The sequence below is a fragment of the Leptidea sinapis genome, chromosome 36 (assembly GCF_905404315.1).
Source record: "Leptidea sinapis chromosome 36, ilLepSina1.1, whole genome shotgun sequence".
Lineage (NCBI taxonomy): Eukaryota > Metazoa > Arthropoda > Insecta > Lepidoptera > Pieridae > Leptidea > Leptidea sinapis.
This window is the reverse complement of record NC_066300.1, coordinates 2058580-2083670: the sequence shown is the minus strand read 5'-3', so window position 1 is coordinate 2083670 and position 25091 is coordinate 2058580. Positions and strand designations below refer to the sequence as shown.

The 25091-nt window shown below is 37.1% G+C and overlaps 1 protein-coding gene across 1 annotated transcript; it reads left to right on the top strand.

The window, feature by feature from the left end:
* The first annotated feature begins 15565 nt into the window (after window positions 1–15565).
* Window positions 15566–16678, top strand: LOC126975588 (phosphate carrier protein, mitochondrial-like). The gene has a single exon (XM_050823542.1). The coding sequence runs from the start codon at window positions 15701–15703 to the stop codon at window positions 16640–16642; it is 942 nt and encodes a 313-aa protein (XP_050679499.1). The 5' UTR covers window positions 15566–15700; the 3' UTR covers window positions 16643–16678.
* Window positions 16679–25091: the final 8413 nt, after the last annotated feature.

Sequence of the window (25091 nt, the reverse complement as noted above, 5' to 3'; positions counted from 1 at the left end):
TAGGTACGGATGTATGCATATGGTGGTTGAAAGTTATGCAAAAGTTATAGGTAGTTACTGCAATATATTCCTATGTCCTTCTAAATTATGTTAAACGATTTATTTCAGTCAGCATAAACTTGAAGATTTTGCGATTTAAAAACGCGTGAGCATGTCACGTAGAGTTGGCCATAGAAAAAACATGGCATGTCTAAATGTATGCCTGCTTCTTTTAAGGTTTGACCCTGCGATTTGTTGATAGTCATTGAAAATGCAAATTATGACCTTCTGTCCAAATGACCTTCTATAGCGGTGAAACTGGCAACTTATATAATATAAACTCTATAATTTGTGAATTTCAAAAACCTGAGCTTTGCTTGGAAGCTGTCGAAATGAATTAGAATTTTAAAACATAGTACTTAAAAACCCTTCATATAAAATAACTGATACTAATAAAATATAATATCATAATATGTATTTGTGCAGTGCACACACTTTCCCGCGTAAAATATAAAATATCGGCATTGACGCAGCTCGTAGTTCGCGGAACGCAAAATGGCCGCAACTCGCAAAGTTATTTCTACTCGCTGAATATATTCGCTGATAAAAAAGCGATAAATCTAAACCTTTATTCTATTGCGTGTTTTAGTAAACTTTATTTAATACTGGTTCTGCATTGTTTACTTCTATATTCACAACACTCCTATTGTGTTCTGCAGCCTCAATTAAAACAACGTGCTCTTGTAAACATTCTATGTCGAAATTGTATGTTTAAATAGTAGTATACGACACACATAACAATGACTTATATAACTACTGATACCTCAGTATTGGTTAGTTAAATTTATGGATGCGCATTCAAATCTCTAGAGATGTACAGTTTTGCTTTACTAAGGAGTAGAGACATTCAACTGTCGATGCAGATGATGAGTTATCAATAATAATTTTGATGCCTGGGAGGAATCAACGAATGCAAATTAAATGCCGGCAACTCCTCTGGTGTTGCAAAAGAATGTGGGCGGCGGTGATCACTTAACACCAGGTGTCCCGTACGCTCGTTTGTCCTCCTATTACATAAAAAAAAAATGGACTTGGTATTCTTCTGTGACTTATATGAGGTTTCTGATTGTGTCCAACATTCAACACTGGGCAGTAAGATCTTCTGATTTCATAATATTTAAGGAATAGCGACTTAGCAGATATAAGCGTTTGAAGAAATTGTAAAATTTTTGAAATACTTATCTGTAATTCATTATAATGATTTTCGTAGACGTTTTTTCTTTGTATATATAACGCAGGTATATTGTCAAAGCCGTGATATTTTAATTTCACTAGCAATATTATAGATTTCCGGTAGATTGTCAATCGACTTCATTTCTTACAATTTAACGGCCTGGTTTTATCCATTACAATGTCACGGGTACACTATACACGGCTCTGACAATATACCTGCGACATAGATATAACCGTCCGGACTTTGACCGGACCTTCATCAAATATATCGGCGCAAATACAACACACCTATTATAAAAACGAGAATAATTCAGTTTAACAATTTTAGTTAAAATTTGTTCATAAATCATCCTTTGATTAAATTCTGATGTGAAGTAATTGTAAAAAACAACATGAATTGAAAACACGTGCACGTGCACCGAGCCCTATAAATACCGCCACACGTTCGGCGACACAAAGCACACAGCCGGTCCGAGGTTAGAGTCTCCTTAGGAGACGCCCCGCGACTGTTGTTGCGTAGTCTTTGCGGCCTCCACGGCCCATGTCCTATGTCGCTGTAAAAGCATGGCTAACAGCATAGAGGAGGTTTTAGTCGGTATGGGGTGTCCGCTTACGCGGACACTCGAGTCCGACATTTACGCCCCGGAACGGGGCGTAATATGAAATAACTGTATTTCCTCCTCTAAAAAAAAAAGACAGTAAAGGCAGTCGTGCTCAGGCTGTCGTACCTACGGTACGGATCTCTCTAGGACGTCGAAACGCTGCCCGTGGAATATATATAGTGATCACCAGCAAATCAACAATTGTGACGTCAACAGTAGTGACGTCACACTTTTTAAAATCAATACAGAGGCTCTATCCTCGTCAGGTAACTATCTAGACTGATTAATAAACTGCCACGTGACTTGACCGACTCGTTGATTGAGAAAATTTAAAATAGAATTTAAAAAAATACTTTTTAAGATTTGACTGACCACCGATCAACTTATCGTGCTTACTTTTATTTGTAAAATTATAATGTATAGCTAAGTTTCGAACGATTGTGAACTATTTTTACTTTTATTAATTTAACTCTGTTGGTGTAGACTTACTTAAGCAATTGTACAAACCTCAGTGGTTTTTATTGCTATGAAACCGCAATGTAAAATTTGATTTTATTAAAAAATAAAATATATATATATATAATAGTTTAATATATACTTTAATAATACTTTAATATATATTAAAGAATGACAAATCACATATTAGTATGCAGTTATAATAGAATTTACCATAAATATTTACTTTATATACGTTATATATACTTACTTCTGGATTAGAAAGGACATTGTGTGACTTGAATCCTTACCAATATAATACAAGCTGACTCGACAGACGTTATTCTGTAGATAATAAAAAAATTGTGTTTTATAGGAATTTGCCAATAATATTTCAAAACATCAAGAATTATTTCGTATAATATGTCCATACAAAACAAATATTCAAAATAAAAATAATTATGGGTCCCAAATCGAAATAAAAACTATCCTATCTCTCAAGTTGGACCAAACTGCACACCATGAAGTAATCCCCGTTAAAATCCGTTCATTAGTTTAGGTCTTAGGAGTCCATCGCGGACAAACAACGTATCACGTAATTTATATATATTAAGATTAAGATTATAGTTCTTATCATAATAAAACCCAAGAATTATTGTTCACAATTATAACAAAAATACGACTAACAATAATTGTGACCAACAAAAGAGGAAATTTCATTTATATGACAATCTATTTTATGATGGGTTGATTGATAATAATTTCCTTTCCTATCTTTTTTGATTAAAATTTGTAATGTAGACATATCAAAGTTATCTGTTACCTCACGTTTATAATATCAAAGTAGCTTCCTGAATATTGACTGAGCCAAACCCAGATCTATTTTCCGAATATGGATCGTAATTAATTGGTCGCTTATCAAATTGGAGATACAATCTACGATTTCAAAGTGAGAGCATTCGAGAATTCGACTGAAAATTGGCAGTCTACGAGTACCTACTGCTCTTGGTTTAAATATAGTTTGTGTGACTTAATGCAATTGGTAGAAGATACTGGAGATTCGAATGATGCTTACATTTACCGTTTTTACGTATTACTGGACACATTAATTATTTCTTCTATTAGTATTTTCAATTATTGCTTTTATATAGTTTCTACCTATGACTTCAACCACGATCTGTGTAGAAACTCTCATAAATTTTCAGGATAAAACTTACCAGTACCATACTGTCAGTTCCTGTCAACAACTCTTGCAACACTTCCACTTGCAAAAACTCTTCAAACAAAAATTCGATGGAAACGATGAAAACCTTCGCTTTATCCAAACAACTACCAAAATATATTCCAGAAATAAATTTGTACAACAAAATTTCCGGCGGTTGTGGGTTCGAGTCCCGCATCGTTCATAAAATTTTGTTTTTTCAAATTTTATTTGTGTGTTAATCCTAGAAATGAAGGTAATCACTTTAGAAACATAACATATTGTTTAAAATATATTCCCTTTGCTTTCGATAGGCATGCCCATATATGTGTAAAGTGGTATACCTCGAAGAAGATCACTAGCCGATTGATCATTGCAAAAGCCGTACTGTGAAGTAAAGAAAGCATTGTAATGCTGATTGTAGCGGATATTATTCGCGGATTATACTGGTTTAAGCGGCATGAACTAGACCAAATATTTTAAAAATATACAGACAATAAGCAACACACACAAATTTAATTTGTACAAAAATTTACAGACTCGACCCTGTGCGTCTCGGTTCCGTCCGAGCGCTCTTACGAACTGAGCCAAGCATCCGAGTGATGCATCTATCGTAAAGGTTGGTATATCATGTTCAACTCTCAGGTTGTGGCTTATTACCTATCTATCATACTTCATACCTTTCTTATAAAGTGACAAAATTTATAGGTGGTAGAAGGTCATCTTCGAAAATATTCAATTAATGTAAAACTTTCTAAAAGGTAAAAAATGGATACTCGTCATACCTAGGTCACATTGAAAATGCTTAGAAAATGAAAAACCGCTTAATGTAGAAAGTTGCCAATACTTTCTTGTTTTTCGAAGTAATCTCCGTTCCTCTTTACACATCGTCGCATTCGGTGGAACCACTGAGAAAAGCAGTGGGCCCATTCTCTTTAGGGGTCTCTTCTATGGCATTTTCGTACGCTTTAACTGCATCTTCAGGGCTCGTAAAGCGAATACCTCGAATTTTATCTTTAGTTCTTGGGAATAAATAAAAGTCGCAGAGCGCCAGGTCAGGACTATATGGCGGATGACTCATATTCTCGACACCTGCTATAGTCAAATATTCAACAGTCCGTTTGCGGAGTGCGCTGAAGCATTGTCTTGGTGAAGGAGGATCCTTCTTTCGAGGGCGCAGCTGTCGATTGTTTTCCAAGACAACAGGCAAACAACGATTGACATACCAGTCTGCAGTAACTGTCCTCCCATCTGCTAGCACAACTGACGCGAATTGACCTTTCCGACCAAAAAATGAGGCAATCATCTTTTTTCCTTGACTTCTTCCTTTCTTTACCTTAGTTGGCCGATCCTCGAAAGGAAACACCCACTGAGCTGATTGTCTTTTGGTTTCGGGTTCGTAGAAATATATCCAGCTTCCATCACCTGTGACGATGTCAAATACAGCATTTGAGTCACCGCCGTTGAACTGAGATTGCTACGTCCACGCTTAAACTCGTTAAACCAATTGTAAATAGTGGCACGAGGTGGGGCTTCATTAAAAAATTCTAATCGCAGCCTATTGCAGCTTACTCAACAACAAATGTTGAGTAAGCCCACAACGAAAGTCATAATAAATCATTGATCGAAAATTTTCTCGCGTTATGTTCATTTTCAGATGTAAAAAGAGTTTTAGATTTGCCGGCAATTCACAAAAACAAATGACAAATGAATGCAATATACTACATTAGGTTACCAAAGAGCTCTAAAATTGGTTTTCGAAACAAGTTTTCATTAGCAATGTTTCTAAGTGGCCAGTTCTAAAATTTTCAGTGTTACCCACGTATATACACGAACGTATATTTTTAGACTATTGATAGGTCTCCCTACGTTCGCTCTGACTGCTTTTTTTATAGAAAAAGGAGGACAAACCACGTGACCCACCTGGTGTTAAGTGATCACTGCCGCCCACATTCCCTTGCAACACCAGAAGAGGTTTCACAGGAGCGTTACCGGCCCTTAAGGAAGGTGTACGTGTTTTTTTGAAGGTACCCATGTCGTATCGTCCCGGAAACATCGGCCAAGGAAGCTCATTCCACAGCTTTTTAGTACGTGGAACAAGCTAATTGAAAAGTGCACTGTGGAGGACCGCCACACATCAAAATGGTGGCGATGATATCCTAATTTGTGGCGTGTCGTGCGAAGTTGTAATTCAGCGGCAGGAATCAGGTGAAACAGCTCTTCGGAACACTCCCCATGATTTGGTGCTTGTTTGTTACATGCAAAAGCAATACTACGCCAAATTTGGCGTACTCGAGTGTCGAGCCACTCTTGTTGATACTTAGCTGCAATATCGGCGTACCGAGTGTCTTATTAAATTTCAGTTACAATCCAAAGTAAAAGTACAAAGTTTGTAAAGTGAAACTATGTTAAAAATACAACTAAACATAAAAAAACCCTTATTAAAATAAAAAAATATCCCGCGTTTTATAGGGTCGGTATATTCAAACGGAAAAATTTTATGAGTGAGTGTTCAATAGAAGTTTGGTAATAAAATAACGGAACCAAATTTAACTAAATTAGGTATTGTTGGGACATTCCTCCACGAAGTCACATAACTCCGTATCTGATCAAGCAAAAGTTTTAAATATGAAGTATAGAAGACGCCAGGCTCCCGCATATTTATATACAAAATTGAACTGGTTGAGCAACACGAATACCTTGTACCATACCAGAGCGGCTCTATACGGTCTTTTATCTATTGGTTGGCATCATACTGCTGCCTTCAAAGAGCAACTAAGTGCTGGAACAACATACCACCACCTTACAAAGCGTCATTATCAGTTAATTTCTTTATATTAAAAATGAAAAAATATCTCTTAAATGAACATCAAAGTCAGTATTCCAGCCTTAGTTGCATTCAAATAGACTAGGAGCTTTTAATTTTGTTTTATTTTATTATTTGTTATGACTACGATTTTGTTCTAATTTGTAATTACTTTTATGATCTGTATGTTTTGTTCTAGTTCTTAAATTTAGTAGTAAGTGTTTTTTATGTTAATTAGTAAAGTCAATTTCGTTCAGGCAAGGTGTCCCCCTTGAAGTCATATGTCACGCGGGGGCCACAGAAGATCAGCGTTGCACCACACTTGTGTGGCACCACATTTGTGTAACACATGCTGAGGGGCTCCTTTTTTAAACACCACACGTTTTTATACATATATATATTTTTTTAATTGTTTCATTTTTGTTATTTGCGTGTGTGTGTGTTTTTAAAAAATATTTTTCTTTCTTTATTTCTAAATTAACTTTAACACTAATGCTATATTTATTTAGGTTCTTACCGAGTTTGGCACTGCCTTAATGCCGTAGGCGTGCATATCATATTATAATAATAATATGATATGCACGCCCCTGATTGGTACTTATCTACTTCAAAAATAAATATATATCGATATAATCTTAATATTCCCATACTGTCCATTTCGATTTTTTTCATATAGGCAATATGAAAATGGCGTCATTGCAATATCAAATTAATATAACAATGCTCAAACACATTGAAAGTATACACATATTTGTGCAGTGCACACACTTTCCCGCGGTAAATATAAAATATCAGCATTGGCGCAGCTCGTAGTTCGCGGATCGCAAAATGGCCGCAACCCACTAAGTTATTTCTACTCGCTGAATATATTCGCGGATAAAAAAGCGATAAATCTAAACCTTTATTCTATTGCGTGGTTTAGTGTAGTTTTATTTGATACTGGTTCTATGTTATTCTCCTTTATATTTAAAATTATATATTACGTTTACTGTGATTTGGAGCTACTTATTTAAAAAACCATTTGTTACCAGTACGTAAATTGATATTTATACTTAGCTATATATAACTATATACTATTGTGGCCTATATTTACACTAACACATACACTATACCTACTCATACACTTACACAACACATTACTTATTACTATATACTTACTGCTTATTATTTTTAATTATTATTATCTATAATAAATATTTGTTACACTAGAATAACAACAATATTAATATTCACACTATTATATAACCAAAACAACTTTACCATATTAATTACAACACACAAACATACAGAATAATATTTACAATAATACAACATAAAATATTATGTATTGGGCAGTGGGAATCCACCACTGGCAACCGCTGAATATTGCGCCTGCGCAGATCTAATATTGTTCAACGACCCACGTCCGCGCCGGAACTTAGTATATAGTGTATAATGTATTATCTAGGACTAGTCGAGTCTCGATCATTCACAGTGAAGCCCGTGTCGCTTGTCTAAAAAACGTACCTACTGTGTAACTGTCGTGTTGTAATATCTGTACCTGTAATTACTGTTATTGTATAAATTATTTTCTCCTTCTTTCTTTGTTCTAATGGTTTAACTTCATGTGTGTAACAGTGTACTTAACGTGTGTGTGAATGGATAAAGTATATTAAATTGTTATTGTGTTAGACTTGAATTAATTATTTTTTTTCAATCACCACTTATACCACACATCATACCACGACTGACTGATATGATTACATTAAATTAAAACTACCGTTACAGGTAAGCGTACTAAGAATTTCCACGTTGGATAGATAGGCTGATCCGTTGGCTGAGATAGCTTCCAGCGCTTGGGTTCCCATTAGCCCTATTTAGTATGTTATAAAAGGTTGTTGTTCAAAGTGTGACGCTTTAAGACGGCTGCAGGTATTATGATCAGAACATCTTAATAATGCTATTCATTTTTTGTTGAAAATTTTATGTATTATTATTATTATTTGAAGAGGGTGGCTATTTCCTAGTCCTAAAAGATTCCTAGTAACACCGCGTCCAGAATTGGACTATTGTGTTCGCCACTCATACTAAAGCTCATCGTCAAGCCCTGCCGCCTTTACGAACCGCAGTAGTTCCTTGACGTGAGTGTTGCAAACACTATCTGGTGGCACGAAGTAATCACCAAAGATTTTGTTACGCTTATGCATTAGTGGGCCGCAGTCGCAGAGTAGATGAATAGGTGTTTCATCATCCTCAAGGCAGACCCTGCAAGCTTTGTCGCTTTTGATGCCGACCACGCTGAGGTGCTTGTTTAGGCAACAGTGCCCGGTTAGCATCCTAGTGAGTATGCATAGATTTTTCCTGTTCAACGATAGGGCTTCATTCGCATGGCTACTGTTGAATGCCCTTATCAGTGCTTTAGAGTGGCTTAAACCTGAAGAGTTGTTCCAGCGTTTAAGTGCTTCTTGTTTACATTGGTTATTCAGGGTGTGTCGGATGGCGCTCTTGGGCAGTCCACAAATGGGTTCCGGACCATATTGGACTGCTTTAGCCCCAGCTCTTGCGAGCTCATCGGCCATTTCATTGCCTATGATTGGGACCCATCTGAGAATCACTCTGTTTTTCATGCCTAATGAATTCAGGCATTCAACGCAATTATTGACTAACTTAGACGACGTCAAGTCAGCGTCTAAAGCCAACAATGCTGCCTGAATATCAGAGTGAATGTATATGTTATGATTGGAGTAGCCTTTTTGGATATTGGTTTCCGCGCATTCCAGGATGGCGTACACCTCTGCTTGAAATATGGAGGTAAAGCTTCCCAGGTTTGTGCTGGATTTAAACCTGGGGCGTTCTCCATAGACCCCACAGCCGACTTCATTTTCCATTTTGGACCCATCGGTGAACCACATGAGGCTCCCGTCCTTCCACGTGACTTTGTTGTTCATCCAGTCATCCCTGGAAGGTAGTTCTACTATATAGTGTATAACAGAGATTAATTGTGGAATCATCTGATCAGGTAACATGCCTAATATGTGGTCTCGCAGAACCAGTCCTCTAAGTCCTAAGCGTTTGCGACATCCAGTTACATGAACCCCCCTGGGCGATTGCCCTCAGCATGCTTGCTTTCGCCTCTTGCTGTATGAACAGTGGAAGAGGCGGTAGGTTTAGCATTGCTTCAATGGCCGCACCAGGAGTAGACGTCATGGCCCCGGTTACCAACATACAGGCAAGTCTCTGCAGGCGATTTAGTCTGTCTGCAGTTGTTTTCAGGCTGGCTTTGTTCCACCACACAATGGAGGCGTATGTGATTGTTCGTCTCACAATTGCTGTGAATAGCCATAGGAGGATCTTGGGGCGCATTCCCCAATGTCTCCCTACCAGACGTCGACATACACCCAAGGTTGTTTTGGCCTTTTTCACGGCTTTGTCGATGTGAGAATTCCATGTGAGTTTCTGGTCGAATGTGACTCCCAGATACTTAACCTCAGCTGAGAATTCTAAAGTAGAGCCGTTCAAGGTGGGAGACTTCAGTTTGTTAAGTGTCCGTTTCCTCGTGAATGGCACATTAACAGTCTTTCCTGCGTTGACTGACAGTTTGTTGGATGTACACCACTGTGAGATGGTGTTTAGCGCCTTTTGCAATATAGAGCTTAGTAGGCTTTGGCAGAAACCTCTGACGATAATAACTAGGTCGTCTGCGTACCCTAGTGCATCAATCCTGAGTTCTGCCAGCTTACTGAGTAGTTCGTCTACTGCTAGTGTCCATAGAAGTGGCGAAAGAACGCCACCTTGTGGGCAACCTCGCGTAGTGTATAGCTCCAGTGATGTCCCATGGAGGGAGATTAGAGCTTTGCGATTTGAGAGCATTGACCTTACCCATTTGACAGTGGTGGAGTCTACATTTTTTTAATTAGTCCCTTCACTAGCGTGTCTATCGGGGAATTGTCAAAGGCACCCTCAATGTCAAGAAACGCACAGAGTGCAATCTGTTTGTCTTGTAACGCCTTCTCGACTCTATCCACAAATTGTAGAAGGGCCGTTTCTGTAGACCTGCCTCTACAGTAGGCGTGTTGAGAACTATGAATGGGCTTTAGGCTTAGAGCATCCTCTCTTATGTGTCTGTCCAAGACTTTCTCAATAACCTTCAGGAGAAAGGAGGTAAGGCTTATGGGTCTGAAGGAGCTTGGCAGGGAATAGTCCTTTCTGCCTGCCGTGCGCTTAGGGATATTCTCCAAATTACTCCTGAGTTTCTCTTTGTAGACAGTCCAGTTTGTTTTCTTTGGATCCCTAAACGTATATGTTTATTTTTTGAGGCAAGCCAAGATGTCAAATGCTATGTGTCGGTGATCCGATAGCGAAATTTCATCACTGACTCGCCAGTTTGATATTCGCCTGGCAATGTTGTCGGTAGCGAAAGTGATATCTAGAACTTCCTGCCTGTTTGAGGTAACGAAGGTTGACCTCTGTTTAGTACCTGTAGGCCGTTAGTGTCTAAGAAATTAAGAAGTTGCTCACTCGCTGCTGCGGAACCGTCAGAGACGCCCTTGATCTTAAAATTAATCTTTCTAAAACCAAGGGCAGCTCTGCACTCGGACTCTTTCAGAATCTCCGCTGAGAGATCGTCCAAGGAAAAAGTGACCACTTGGCCTCCCTCGTCCTCCCTCGCGTGGAGCACCTTCCAGAGTTCGGTGTTCAGTCCCGGATTTTGCGCTCGGATCAGCTTCAGTGCCTCTTCAACTGTGTCAGCCTCAGTGTTCGGCAGAAAAGTCGTGGCTATGGAGGGTTTGGGCAGTTGTTCCTCCGACATGCATGAGAGCTCTGCCTCCGGCCACGGCTTCAGATCCTTGACTTTGTCCACAAGCCACTCTCGGCTGAAATCATTTTCACAAGTCACCAGAATCCAGCCAGACTTGTGGGCAAAGCCCAAAAATGTCGGCCCGGTACCTTGTTCAGCCCCGGTGATCAAAGCAAGAACTGCGCGGCGCACTTTCCGCATTTCGTCCTCGCTCATAGTATGGGTATGTCGAATGCCCACACGTGAGGACCCGGTTACCTCCTTGAAGTTAGGTCTCCCCAAGGTTGACTGAGTGTCATTTAGCCTGGGGACCTTCTTCGGCTGGGTTTTCGGAGAAATCTCCTCTGACCTGCCACGTTTTTCAGCTTTCGCTTCAGGTGGTGGAGGGTTGTGGCGGATGAGGAGTGTTCTGTAGGTCATTCCAAGGCATTTTGGCTAACGTCTTGGCTTCCTCTACAGGCATATCCGTTTGGAGAAGCTTTCTGAATCTTTACCGGGCTGCACCGGACAGCTTCTTTGGCTTCGTCTTTATATTTCTCAGTTGCGAGTCTGTTTCCGTAGGCGTTGTGATTTCCTTAGCGGTTGCCAGCTCGCCTGGAATTAGCCTCTCGACCTGAGGTAAGTTTTCGGTTCCCTTGGGGGCGTCTAGCCGCTCACCCTCGGGTTCCGACATAAATAGGTTTGCACCTATGTTGGACAAAATCGAATTTAATATATTATTTTCCTCCACTTTGTTCCCACGAGAAGCTAGGGAAATAAAGGTCACGAACCAGCAGAGCCCCGCTTACTGGCCAAAGGGCATAAAATAACACTCCGAGGTGCCCAGGTATCGGAGGTACACCGTTAAAGTCTGAGCTCTCCCCCAGACACGCAGCCCTCGTCACGGAACGTCTCACAACTTGGCTTGGATTCACTCCTCCTTTATCCGGGCTTGGGACCGGCACCATACCAACCCTTTGATATAGGGCAGGATATGGAGGCGGAGTTAAAAAAAAAAAATGTAAAGTAAATTGTTATGTATCTGTATATCTGTAATATGAATTATCATTTGAGGTAGAAGATAACTGCATTAGACATTTTTGGATTAGATTGTGAATTATTGAAGCCAGATTTATAAAACGTTTCATTATTTTTTTTTATTAATATTATAATTCGCTTATTAGTGAAACCCTTTTGCGAAAGTGTAGGTTTTACTACGCGGCTCTATTTGTGCTATTTGAAACATAATAATAAATAATAATAGTCTTAATTGATAAAATTTATATCAAACTACAATAAACTTATTCATAGGTACAAATACGATCTTATAAATAAACGCAGTGTAATGTTACTCCAAGTTTAAAATTACTTCTCCCTATCATGTAATTCTGTAACGATTAAAAATAAACAAAATAGTACATTTGAATTTGGAATCTGTCATTTTTATATGATTGTTCATTGTGTTTTCTCATTTTGGCGCCAATGGATTGTACAATATTTTGCGATATTACAATGGAGTGGGGTGATAAAGAGAACCGAATCGCAGTGATTGCATTATACAAAATAGGTATGGAGAAAAATACAACGTTTAAAACTCAGCATACGCTTGGTATTAGTAAAATGATTGTGCACCGGGCCATTAATAGGTACAATGAGACCTCCTCTGTTTGTAACAGAAAAAGATCTGATCGTCCACGTAGTGTTCGTATGAAAAAGTTGGTCAAAGCAGTACGGGAAATAATTCGAAGATATCCTGTCCGAAAGCAAAAGATTTTTATCTAGGGAGACGAAAATAGCACCACCATGTCGCGACTTTAAAAGATGACTTAGGACTTGCAGCAGAGACGTACTGGTCATTTCTTAACAGACAATAAAAAAAAGAATAGGGTGGTAGAATTGAAACAATTCGTCGACAGAGTGCAACGTGGGCACTATCCGACTTCAGTGATGGTGATGAAGCCCTCCTTCATCTGAGCCATACTTTTGTGAAAAAGATATCAAAACATCGGCACAAGTGTATCAATAAACCAATCTTGAGAAGGAAGTGAAGCCTCTTAACAACGCCATGTTCAATAAGCAAGAATGGTCCTTCCAGCAATTCTCGGCGCTGGGTCATAAAGGTCAGTCTAAGCAGTCTTGGTTGGACGAACGTTTCAGACTTCATCAGTGCTGAAGACTGTCCGTCGTCTAGTTCCGATCTTAATCAACTGGATTACGATTTATTTGCCAGTTTTAGAGAATACGGCTTGCTCTAAACACCATGATAATTTGGAGTCCATAAAACTAGATAGAGTGCGTGCTTCTATTGATAACTGGCCTCAACGTTTAAAGGACTGCATTGCAGCCAATGGAGTTACTTCGAATAAGTTTTATATTTATGTATTAAACTAAAACATTATAAAAGTAATAAATATTATTTGAAATAGAATTTTTTTTCTTTGCTTTAGTATTTATGGCAAGACTAGGTACCTATATGTATTCAAAAAATTGTTAATAAAGATTTTAATTAATAAAGGAACTTGCGAAAGAATAGGCCTTTAATATTTCATTTGGTTTTACCGAATTTTGCAAAATTGAAATGTCTAGAACAAGTCACAAAAGTTATTTTAGATTTACTAAATGTTTTGCTTAAAAGATTCAAACGAAATTAATTTGATATTTCAGTGGTTCAACTCTCATTAAATAATTACTTACTATGTTTTCCTAGTAACCCTTACATTTGTAAAATTATTAACAATACATGTGGCACTTGTAGAAGTAACTCTCTTAGACTCCAGAATCATATTGAAAAAATTGAATCACTAAATATCTTCAGTAATTTTTGGGTCAAATGCTATTTCCTCAATATTAAAACTGAAAGAACCACATACAAAAAGTTCCTTATTTGATTTATGTGGTGTAAAATAATACTTTATCCATAACTTTCTCACGCCCGTCTTCTACGTTTATTCGATGCTTTAAAAAGTCGATAACGCTCTTGTATTTCCTTCGGTGTATCTATTAAGATACTGATAAGAGAGTATAGGCCGCGGTGATCACAAAAATCTAGGTATAGGTATTCTCTTGTTTTATATAAAAAGAAGAGTAGAAGTGGTTCTAGGGAACAACTTATCAACCCGATAATTATCAAAATTGAAAATATATTCAGTTACACATAATAATCGATTTTGAAATTATCAAAAATAATTTATTTTCATTTCAATCAATGATATTATAGTATTAAAAGAGGTAGATATGTCACTAGCGCGCCGAAAATCAATCCCCTAAATTGAGTCAATTGGTTCCTTTGGTCGTAGTCACTCTCTCGATACGAAAACGGTACACACGCGTTTGTTGTTGACAGAATTGCTTACAATTTGATATAGGTACAACATTAAAAAGCCGTCTTGTGTTATGGGAAGATGCACTAATTAAGAATGTAAAAAAATCATAGAATTACATACCACAGTTAAGAAATTATGAATGATAACATTTTATTTCATTATTTATCTAACAAAATATATATGTTGCCATGACAACGCCGATCGCTGCCAAGCCGATCATAGATTAAAGTACAGAAATGATAAAATATTGATGCTGTCTGTTGCGGGATGATCGAGGTAGAATATTTTAGGAAATGATGTAAAAAAGTCATTGTTGCAGTGAATGTAATAATTTTTAATAAACAAGTGCGTATATAGGTAGCTGAACTATCAAACTACTAAAACAAGTTTCAGGGTAGGTAGCGGATGTAGACAGTAAGTGCTATTTGTTTACGTAGGAGTTTTTTCAGTATATCCCTTGCTAACTGCAGAAGAATCAATGGATCATTTTCTTCTTCTCCCATTACCTTATATATAAACCCTCAACAAAAAGACATTCATAAATAATATAAGATATAAAAAATAATAATTGTAATCTTAAAACTTTTTGGGAGCAGTTGTTAGTAAAATTGTAAAAATGGGACCCTTACTGTTACCTTTCAGTATTGTTTTGGTGTCTGTATGTTTTTTTAATATTTTATATATAAATAATTAATATCATCAATGTGGCTATATATTATAATCAATATTAAATTATTTTTTATAAAATCAATGACACATTATCTTCCTAATTTCAATGCAGTTTTACTACTTTATAGCTTTTACTACATGAACTCGTGAATGAATCGTAATTTAGGCATAAATCACGGTGTACGGTAAAAAAATCATATCTGATGAGTTAACTGTATTTTCTCTATACAAATACGAAGCAATTAGCAAATTAGAGTTATCTCTTTTTCGCTTGCGATAATCGCATTTACTATCCTTCTTTGACGTGTAATTGTAATTTAGTGTGCTATTGCAATGTTAAATTATTCATGTGTGCGTTAGTGTATCATTTTCAAACACCGAATGTTGTCTACGTAACCTATCTATACTTTTAAATATCATTGATTTCAATAAATTATTTTGACGTAAACCTTATATACTGCAGAATCTTCTACGCGCCAAACACAGTACGAAAACTCATTTAAACTCAATCGTCAAAATCGTCAAATCTCAGAAATAAAAAACGTAACACCGTCAGCTGAAATGTCAAAATAGAGTAAAATCCTGTCACCAATAATAACATCAGACAGAACAAAATCATGGATACAAATTAATAGAATTCGCTAATGATCGATTCAGGCACGTTGTTGCGTTTTGTGTAAAATATAAGTGGTTAAAATGTCAAAAGAAGAAGATGTATCTTGTGAGATGTTCAGTAACAAATACTTTCTCCTGTGCGCGGGAGGCGGCGCAGTGGCATGTGGCACCACGCACACCTTCGTCACGCCGCTAGACCTGGTCAAGTGTCGCCTCCAGGTGGATCCTGCCAAGTACAAATCCATCTTCACGGGCTTCGGCGTCTCTTTCAGGGAAGGTGGCCTCGCTAATCTAGTCAAAGGCTGGGCTCCTACTCTGATCGGCTACACATTGCAAGGAGCTGCAAAATTTTCTGGCTATGAATACTTTAAATATAAATTCGCTACAATGGTCGACGAGGAATCTGCTTATTTGTACCGAACCTATTTATACTTGGCTGCTGCAGCTTCAGCGGAATTAGTGGCTGATGTATTTCTAGCTCCTTTCGAAGCAACAAAGGTAAGAATGCAAACAACTCCAGGCTACACATCGCAAATGAGAGTTGCAATGCCTCACATGATGTCGACAGAGGGATTTGGTGTGTTCTATAAGGGCCTCACTCCGCTATGGGGTCGACAGGTCCCATACACGATGATGAAGTTCTCGTCTTTCGAAAAGACTCTAGAGTATCTTTATGAGAATGTCGTGCCAAAGCCGAGAGAACAGTGCACGAAAGGAGAACAGCTTATAGTGACGTTTTCAGCAGGTTATATAGCCGGTGTGCTCTGTGCCATAGTATCCCATCCATCTGATACCATAGTCTCCAAGTTGAACAAGGATCCGAGCGCCACTATCGGAGGCATCATCGGGGAGGTGGGAATGATGGGTATATGGCGGGGCTTGGTCGCTCGTATCATCATGATCGGAACGCTGACAGGACTACAATGGTTTGTGTATGACGCGTTCAAGGTTTACACAAGAATGCCTCGTCCTCCACCAGCCCCAATGCCGGAATCACTCAGAAAGAAGCTTGCAAAAAAATGAAATAATGTGGTTGTTAATATATATTACTTAAAAGTACTTATGGTTATTTATTTTATTATTGGTTACATGATTTCGAATTATTTAATTATAACGTTATCACACAAACAATAATAGTTATGTGAGTAATTTATTAATGCTCCTTTTTAATATCGCAGGAATTCGTTGTTTCAATAAATGACATCAACTGCAGCACTCTGACTGATGAATGATCCCCTTATTTGTACCCATCGCAATAACTTTTAACACCGGCAAAGTAGCTTTTCTGATGTAGTGTGAAAAGAAACTGCAGATGTATGAATATCTGCAATAGTTAAAAAGAGTTGCGGGCCTTTCGTGCGAGAGTATACGCTCGAAGGTCCCTAATGATTTCTCATACTGGATCACAAAAAGATGTTTCTTGAATAGCACAGTTGTGGTATGATAGACAAAAACGTGATGCCGATGGAATTTAGAATTGTTACTAGTAGTTATTAATCTATTTTCTAGAGAAAAGATAACAAACGAGAGCAGGGGTGAACTGATTTCAAAAGATCACCACTGCCGATACGTAGTTTGGCGTCCATCTAAAAACAATACCAAAATTTTTGAAATAATTAATATCTTTTAATATAGGTGACCATAAGGTTGCAAATATTAATTCTTGTTAGTTTGTTACAAGTAAAAAAAAATAGTCTGGCTTAAGGTTACCTAAAAATATGAATTGAATATGTCACATGCACTAGAACTGAACAAATCTCGAGCTTCTTTGGAACTGTTATAACAAGTACCTCAACATTTCTTAGATCAATTTATAACCATGAATGGAATTTGCTACACCAGTATTATCCAGAAACAGTTAAATTGCAGTCTTTAACTTGGAACTTGGTCTTATTCTAATCATTCGTACAGAATTCGGACACATAGACGTGAACCATATCTTTAAGATCAGCACACTTCTTATGAGCCTATCGCCTGTGAAGATTGAATTGATTCCTTTCCATGAACATCTTCAGGGAAAAGGACATTTAAATTTTGTTTTGGTAACGATCATAATTAAAATGCGAAGACCTTACAGTTAATTTCTTAAGTTGATCCTCTATCTTTTGGGATGTTCGTTTTATTCTTTATTGTTCTTTTTTGTGTATTTAATTGGCTGTTCGTCATTAATTTGGTTGTTTGGATTTGCTAGCAGATGTAATTTTTTTTTAAATTCTATGGATTCATTTTGATGATTTGGAAGCGAAATGTTTAATCGAAAGAAAACTCTATATTTACAAATTAATTACAATTTCATTTTGATTACAGTAGCTGGTGTACATGAAGCACACACAAACATACAAACAAATCGAGAAATAGACAATACTTTAAAAAAATGGTTTTATTACCAGTTTTTATTTTTTTGTTTAATTGAAGTTACTTTTGTAATATAGATAATTACTATAGGTACGGTACAATGGAACAAATGTTTCTAGACTATAATTTCATGGGTATCTTTATGTCTGAGTATCGATATTTTCCTATCTTACTGTAAATGCTTTAGAGTATTTAACAATAGTTATAGCTCAATAAGTCAAAATACACCTTCAGGTAAAGCTCAATTCAAGTCAGACCAATGAAATATCCAGAATTGTCATCTTTTCTGTCTTGCGAGTAAAAGAATTACGCTGCAGTAAATATCATATCGAAGCTATTATGATCCCTGTTTTTCAGTTCGAAAAAGCGTTAGTAAAGCAATTCAGAGCGCAATAACAATAATATGGGGATTTATCCGGGCATCGTGGGCCACTTACCGGCTTTATCCGGGTCCAGTCGCAGCCCGGGCGAACGGTTACCCCCGGCTATGTTTTATAAGTGGCCGCTCGATCGCAAACACTATCCTCTCCATTTAACATAATCTTGGAGTTATCTGATGAGCCTTGTTTGCTCTGCTTACGTAACTAAGGTTGATCTCGCTTTCTGTAGCTAGAGCTATTAGATTACTTCAAATGTTTATATGTGAAATGTTAATACGGATTACTTAGTACTCGAACAGACCCTCGGCTGAATGATCTCGGCTTCAGGTTCCAACACCACGTGTACCTGGATTATATATTTTTATTTGTGGTTTATTTTGTATAGGCTCTTCGAATTTCTCACATTATTGTTTCTAGAAAGTTCGAGATTTTTATAATTGTGAGTTGTATATTTTCTGACTGCACGATGTACTGCAGCAAAGTATATGATAAGCAATCTAAACAAATTGTTATTTTATAAAGTGATATAACTCACTTCGGGATTAATTAAATAAATTAAACTTGTAACCAAAATTTATGAACATTGCGTGACTCGACACCGCGACCTCTCAGGTTCCGTCCGAGTGCTCTCACCACTGAGCCAACTTAGAGTTCGGCACGGTTCATAAATCTGGATTTGTCTTGTTCAACTCTCTGCAGGTTGTGGCTCTGTCTTCAGAATCTACCTTACAGTTCATCTGACCTGCTCAACCAAAATAATTTCATATTAAGAATTTGACATGAGGTGTCGCTTTTTCAAATTTAAAAGAGTCCCGAATCGTTTATAATTTATGGTTACAAATTTAATTTGTAGGATAACAATGTTGCCTCCGCCGCTTCTTGACAAAATTTATAAATATTTGTATTCAAAAGACCTAGTAGATTTGTTTCTTTTGCTAAGGATACCAACAGCATGTTACAGCCCCAATTGATAAATCTATACAATCTTCAAGGATTTCCGGCACATTCGTGAAGTTATTATGACGTTTATTATCAAGTCACAAGACACACACACTAACAAACCCAACAGACATTTCTGTCTGACCTTACTGATTCTGAATAAAGGTAAGAAAAAATAATTGTTGCATAATTATTTATTAATACGTCTTTACTCACGTTTGATCAGTGTCGGTACCGACCAGTTTTGGACCATTCGGAGGTCCTTCATCAGGGTGAGTGTGGTTCGCGATAACGTCTCACCTCTTACTGCGGACTTGGGCTCGTAGTGCGCGACTGGACACGGCAGGGGGCGCGGTGTGATCCGGTGGTGACGAGCACGGTATCACTGACAATGTGTCACTATTGGTGTCACGGGTGCACAAAATATACTACAATGTCCACTACGTGATCGCTATGGGTCTTATTGCGAGACGCGTTTTGTAACACTGGTTTCCATGTTGGTGGCAGTGCCCAACTCTTGTCTGTCCCTGATTAATAAATAATTTTATAATGACTCAAGTTGGATAATTATTTCCTACAATAGCATTTCACCACTAGGGTTTCATTTTAAGCCCGAGATTGACTTAAGTGACCGAATCAGACTCACTAAAATAATCTCTAAATGACTGGCTACATAACGTAGAGAATAATTATCCAAACAAATATAGTAGAAAAATATTACTTAAACAACACAATCTTACCGAATACATCCAAAGAATAGTGGAAGCATCAAAACACGAAAGTTGTTTACCGGAAGTTTTGGGACAGGTAGAGTAATGCAAGCGACGTGCCGCCGGCTCCCGGACTAGCGCTGGTGAGGCATGCTGGGGATCCAGAGACACGGCCGGCCCCTGAACTGTGACTTACAGAGGCTACGTGAGAGTTTTATCAATACATATAATTTATACGATTTGGAAATCTACTTTAAATGTTACTGTGGCTTTTGTTTAGTCAGTACCTTTCTTAGTGTAATCGCGTTCGAGATTCATGGCACTGTTGATTGGGATTATATTAAGATCATCTTTAGCAATTACTTATGTATGTAATAGTAAGGGTATATTATTAAAATAGTTGGAGACTTTCATTTCTCTTAGATTGAGAATTATTGGTATCAAAAATAATTCTCAATGAATCAATTTAAAAAAAATAATTACTGCAATTCCTTTATGTATAAAAACTTCATATGGCAATTTTAATATGATTTACCTATGAAATATAAAATATTTGATTTGATTTGAAAAAAATAACAAAATATGTATGTGAATTCCACTGTTCTTAATAAACCGAGTAAACTGCTATTCATTGCTTTGCTACGCCTTCAGAGAATAATCATGGATTGACGATCCAAGTAACATCGAATACACAAGAGATGGAAGACTTTGCATTCTGTGTAACTATTAATTTCAAAAAAAAGCTTAGTATAAACTTATATGCTAGAATTACTTACGGCCGTTTTCAATAACCTGTCACGGTTTAATGACAAGATCTTATCTATCCATAATTATGTCCAATATAGTTTAACAGCCGTTTTCAATAACCTATCTATCCTTAGCTTAACTTACTAGAGGTAGACAAATCTATAATTTTACGCTTACTTATATTTCAATAATCTATTGACAGATAGCATTGGACAATAACTATATTGGACATAACTATGGATAGATAAGATCTTGTACTAAAGGTGACAGCAATGTATCCGTAAGTTAAACTGAGGATAGATAGGTTATTGAAAACTGCAGTTAATCGAACTGGTCCGAGCATCGGTCGTTCCTATTTTGAAAGTTCAGAAGTAGTGAAGAAAGAAAGTCTATTCTAATATACAATTAACCAGCCAGCAAATGCTGAAGCCAACCGATCGAAATAACAAACTACCTCCGTTTGAAATTGAATCAAAGAATCGTCCAATTAGCAACGGTCGATGTTTCCATTGAACTGTGCGCGTTGGTTTAATAGATAATGACGTCACAGCGTATAACGAGCTCGACCCAGCAGATAGTGGACAGGGCTGCGCTTAGCACAATGTCCACTCTGTTGCTGTTTCATTACTAGTTACACGTAGGGCTGCCACTCGTTGATATTTTAATAATTATAATGATAATATACAATAAAAATCATCCTTTTAATTTAGATCAAACATGGTACTTGTGAATGTCACAGATATAATTAACACATTTCACAATTTACCACCACTTTGGAAAAGTTGAGCTGAAGAAGTGGTAAAAATGTAATAGCAACTAATTGAAATATTTTTTTTTGCAAATTATCAAGAAAAATCCTGCAAGTTTTTGGAACATTCAAGTATTTAACTTGAATGTTACGTAAAAACATGAAATCCTAGAAATAATTATGATTTTTTTTTTATATATAGCCTTTATTATAGATAACTTTTTATTCAAATCAACAATATTATATTATAAGATAGTAATGAAATGTACAATTTCATAATCGCTCTTTTTTTGGCGTAACTATTTACCATTACTAATTACCATCAGCTGAACGTCCTGTTCGTCTCGTCACTTACTGACATAAAAAAAAATTAAGTTTCAAAATCAGAACTGATGATGGAAAGTTGAACGAGCATTTCAAATGTATGGGCATTCACAACACTCTCAATTTAATATAGCATCAAATCCAGCAGTTGTATCGAAAAAGTATCATTTTGTGAAGTGTTTTGAAAACGTCGTATTAATGAAACGCATATTATTTATTTATTTACAAGTAGGTACAATAACAGACAACAAGATAAAACTATCATCTAATAACAATTACAGCATATTTTTATGATACTGAGATCCAATTAAAATTGTACACATCATTCACCAAATACAGTAAAAAATAATAAGAAATTACATTATGACGAAATTTAAGTTAAAGTTATTAGGCATTAATGACAAGACACTCGGTTTCCTCCTTGCTTCCTCAAAATACAAAATTTGAGCGTAATGAAGAACATAACATACTTGTTTTAAAATGAACTATTAAAACGAGATAATTAAAATATTTTATGAAACCTTCTTTTTAACTCATATTTTTTTTATCATAAGTGAGGTAGCATATTACCAATAATATATATTAATGAGTGTCAGCCCTACGCTAGGGGTGGCACTGCACGGTTCGCCTCCACAGTGCCAGCAGTCCCGTTGACATCCACGTCCCAGTATCGGTGTGTCATGTCATTGGGAATAACAGTTACAACTTGCAGCCACCCGGGACCGTCGCAGGGGCTTGCGGCCGGGGGCTGGGGCAAAATATACACAAACATTCTATTAACTTGCGAAGTTGTATCAATTTTACCTTCTTTTTTATGGGCACTAATCACGACATCAGTGGTTACCGCACTGTTTTTAGTTATATTTTTAAATATTTGGTACTTTTGTTTTTTTTTTATTAAATTGGTATCAAAATTGCTGGTAACCCTATCTTTAATATAATCGTTCGAATCTTAAGTAAAACCGCACCGTGGGGTAACGCCAGACATCCAAATGATTATGATGATTTCCAAGATTGTGGCGTATCGAGATAAATGTGATAGAACACACAACGAATCGTCTCTATCAGTGATCGGGTCGTTCATAGACTAATGGATCTGCGACTATTCGAGCAGCCCTGAGGTGCACAAAGTCAAATGGTTCGACCTGATACTGGCGTGCACTAGATTAAAGTTGACAACAATACTCCGATGTGGATCACCAGCGCCTTATTGAGCGCCAGAATGTTCATGTTAATTAATCTCATATTTTTTTTCGAATTCGTTACATACTTACGTAGATTATTTATATGTCTAGATATGCTATGACAACTGTGAAAGCGTTGAAAAAAATTGAGTTTAGAACTAACCTCCATTTTGAGCAATTCACGCACACTAACATAAAGTGTCATACAAATCGCGAGTGTAAGACGTACCTCACCTGATTTCATCGGACAGCAAGAGACTCTATCTAGACGTATAAACTATCTAAGTTTACTTACTTTAGTGCTTATGCTGCGCAACAGTGTCTTTTGTAAGCATAAAGCCGCGTTTCCACTAGGCAACGTTTGGCGCGCGTCATGTGACGCTCAACATGTTCAGCAACGGTGCACAACAGCGCGCGACGTTGCCAACTGGCGCGCAACATGACGCGCGGCTCTTTGTTTGTTTAAAGTATTGGTAGTTGAGCATCAATTGTTGTCGAGTGGAGATGTGACGCGCAACAATGTCTATAGTGTGGTGTAACGAACGAGTGCTCAAATTAATCGAACTGTACCAAAACTATGAATGTTTATGGGATACTGCTCACAGAGACTATAAAAATAAATTAAAAAAAATAGATGCATGGGATTCAATAGCGAAAACACTAAATGTGTCTGCGAAAGAGATTGAAAGCAATCCACTCGCGAGAGGAAGAAATTTAAATCTAAAAAACAGGAAGTGGCAGTGAAGATCTTTTTAGCAGTAAATGGTTTGCATATGAACCTTTGCTGTTTTTGATAAAAAACAACTGGAAATAACGACACAATTGAGAATCATGTAAGTTTTTTATTATTATTAAATACTAACTTGTAACCCTTATTAGATTATTAATGTCTAGATAGACAGTTCAAGCGCCAAAACGCTAAAAAATTGATGTGCCACTTGTTGGCTGAGGAAATGTTTTTTACGTTGCGATTGCAGCCGAACACTCCATCTAGATATTCATTCATCTAACCCTACATATTTGTTTTATTTAAGCACGTTCATTTTGCCAAGACACCCTCCCTTGTTCGCTAATGAAATAGTTAGAAAAACTATCTCTTCTGATGGATGGTACCAGAGACGTGTCTAAATTTCCATTGACATCTTCTGAAGGATGTAGATTATTTCCTGTTACTTCATTACGCCAAGAACCGTTCATTACATTAAATTCAGAATCTTCTCTGTCATAAGTTACTGGTGAAGTATACAAGGCTCTGGAACGCTTATTTCGACTCAAAAAAATTATGCAAATATACACAAGTCGTAGTAACAAGCTCAGCATTATCAGATTTAAGTTCAATTGGGCTCCGAAATATACGAAAAACAACAGACATCACACCAAAAACATTTTCTACTATTCTTCGTGCTCGCGAGAGTCTGTAGTTAAAAATTCGTTTTATGTTACCTTTTTCGTAAGTTCCAGGGTAAGTTCTCATTAAATTTTCAGACAACGCGAATGCACTATCTCCAACGAGTACATAGGGTAATTGCACATTAGTTGGTTCTAAAGTTTCTACTGGTGGCAACGATAGTGCCTTGTCAGTAATTTTCTTATAGAATGCTGTTTCACGAAATAGTCCTCCGTCAGATGATTTACCTTTAGCACCGACATTTGCATAAAGAAAATTATATTGTGCATCAACAATAGCTAAAAGGACTATACTAAACTGTTCCTTGTAATTATAATATTCACTGCCAGAATTTGGTGGCGCTATAATAAGCACATATTTACCATCTATAGCACCGACACAGTGGGGAAAATTCCACAACATGTTAAATTTTCTTGCGACATCCTTCCATTCCTCTTCATGTGATGGAATCTGAAATGTTTCATACATGAGTTAAATAAATAATTATTTTTTTAGGTGGAAGACCATAGCTCAACGCAACATCAAAATGAAGAAGCGCGAGCTGATCAAACCGATACTGTGACCGAATCAATTCCGCAAACTGGGAAAAAAGTAGCAAAAAAGCGGAGTCACGACGAAAAAATTTATGAAGCTTATGAAGTAATGAAGAATGTAAAAAAAAAATGGAGGAGAAAGAT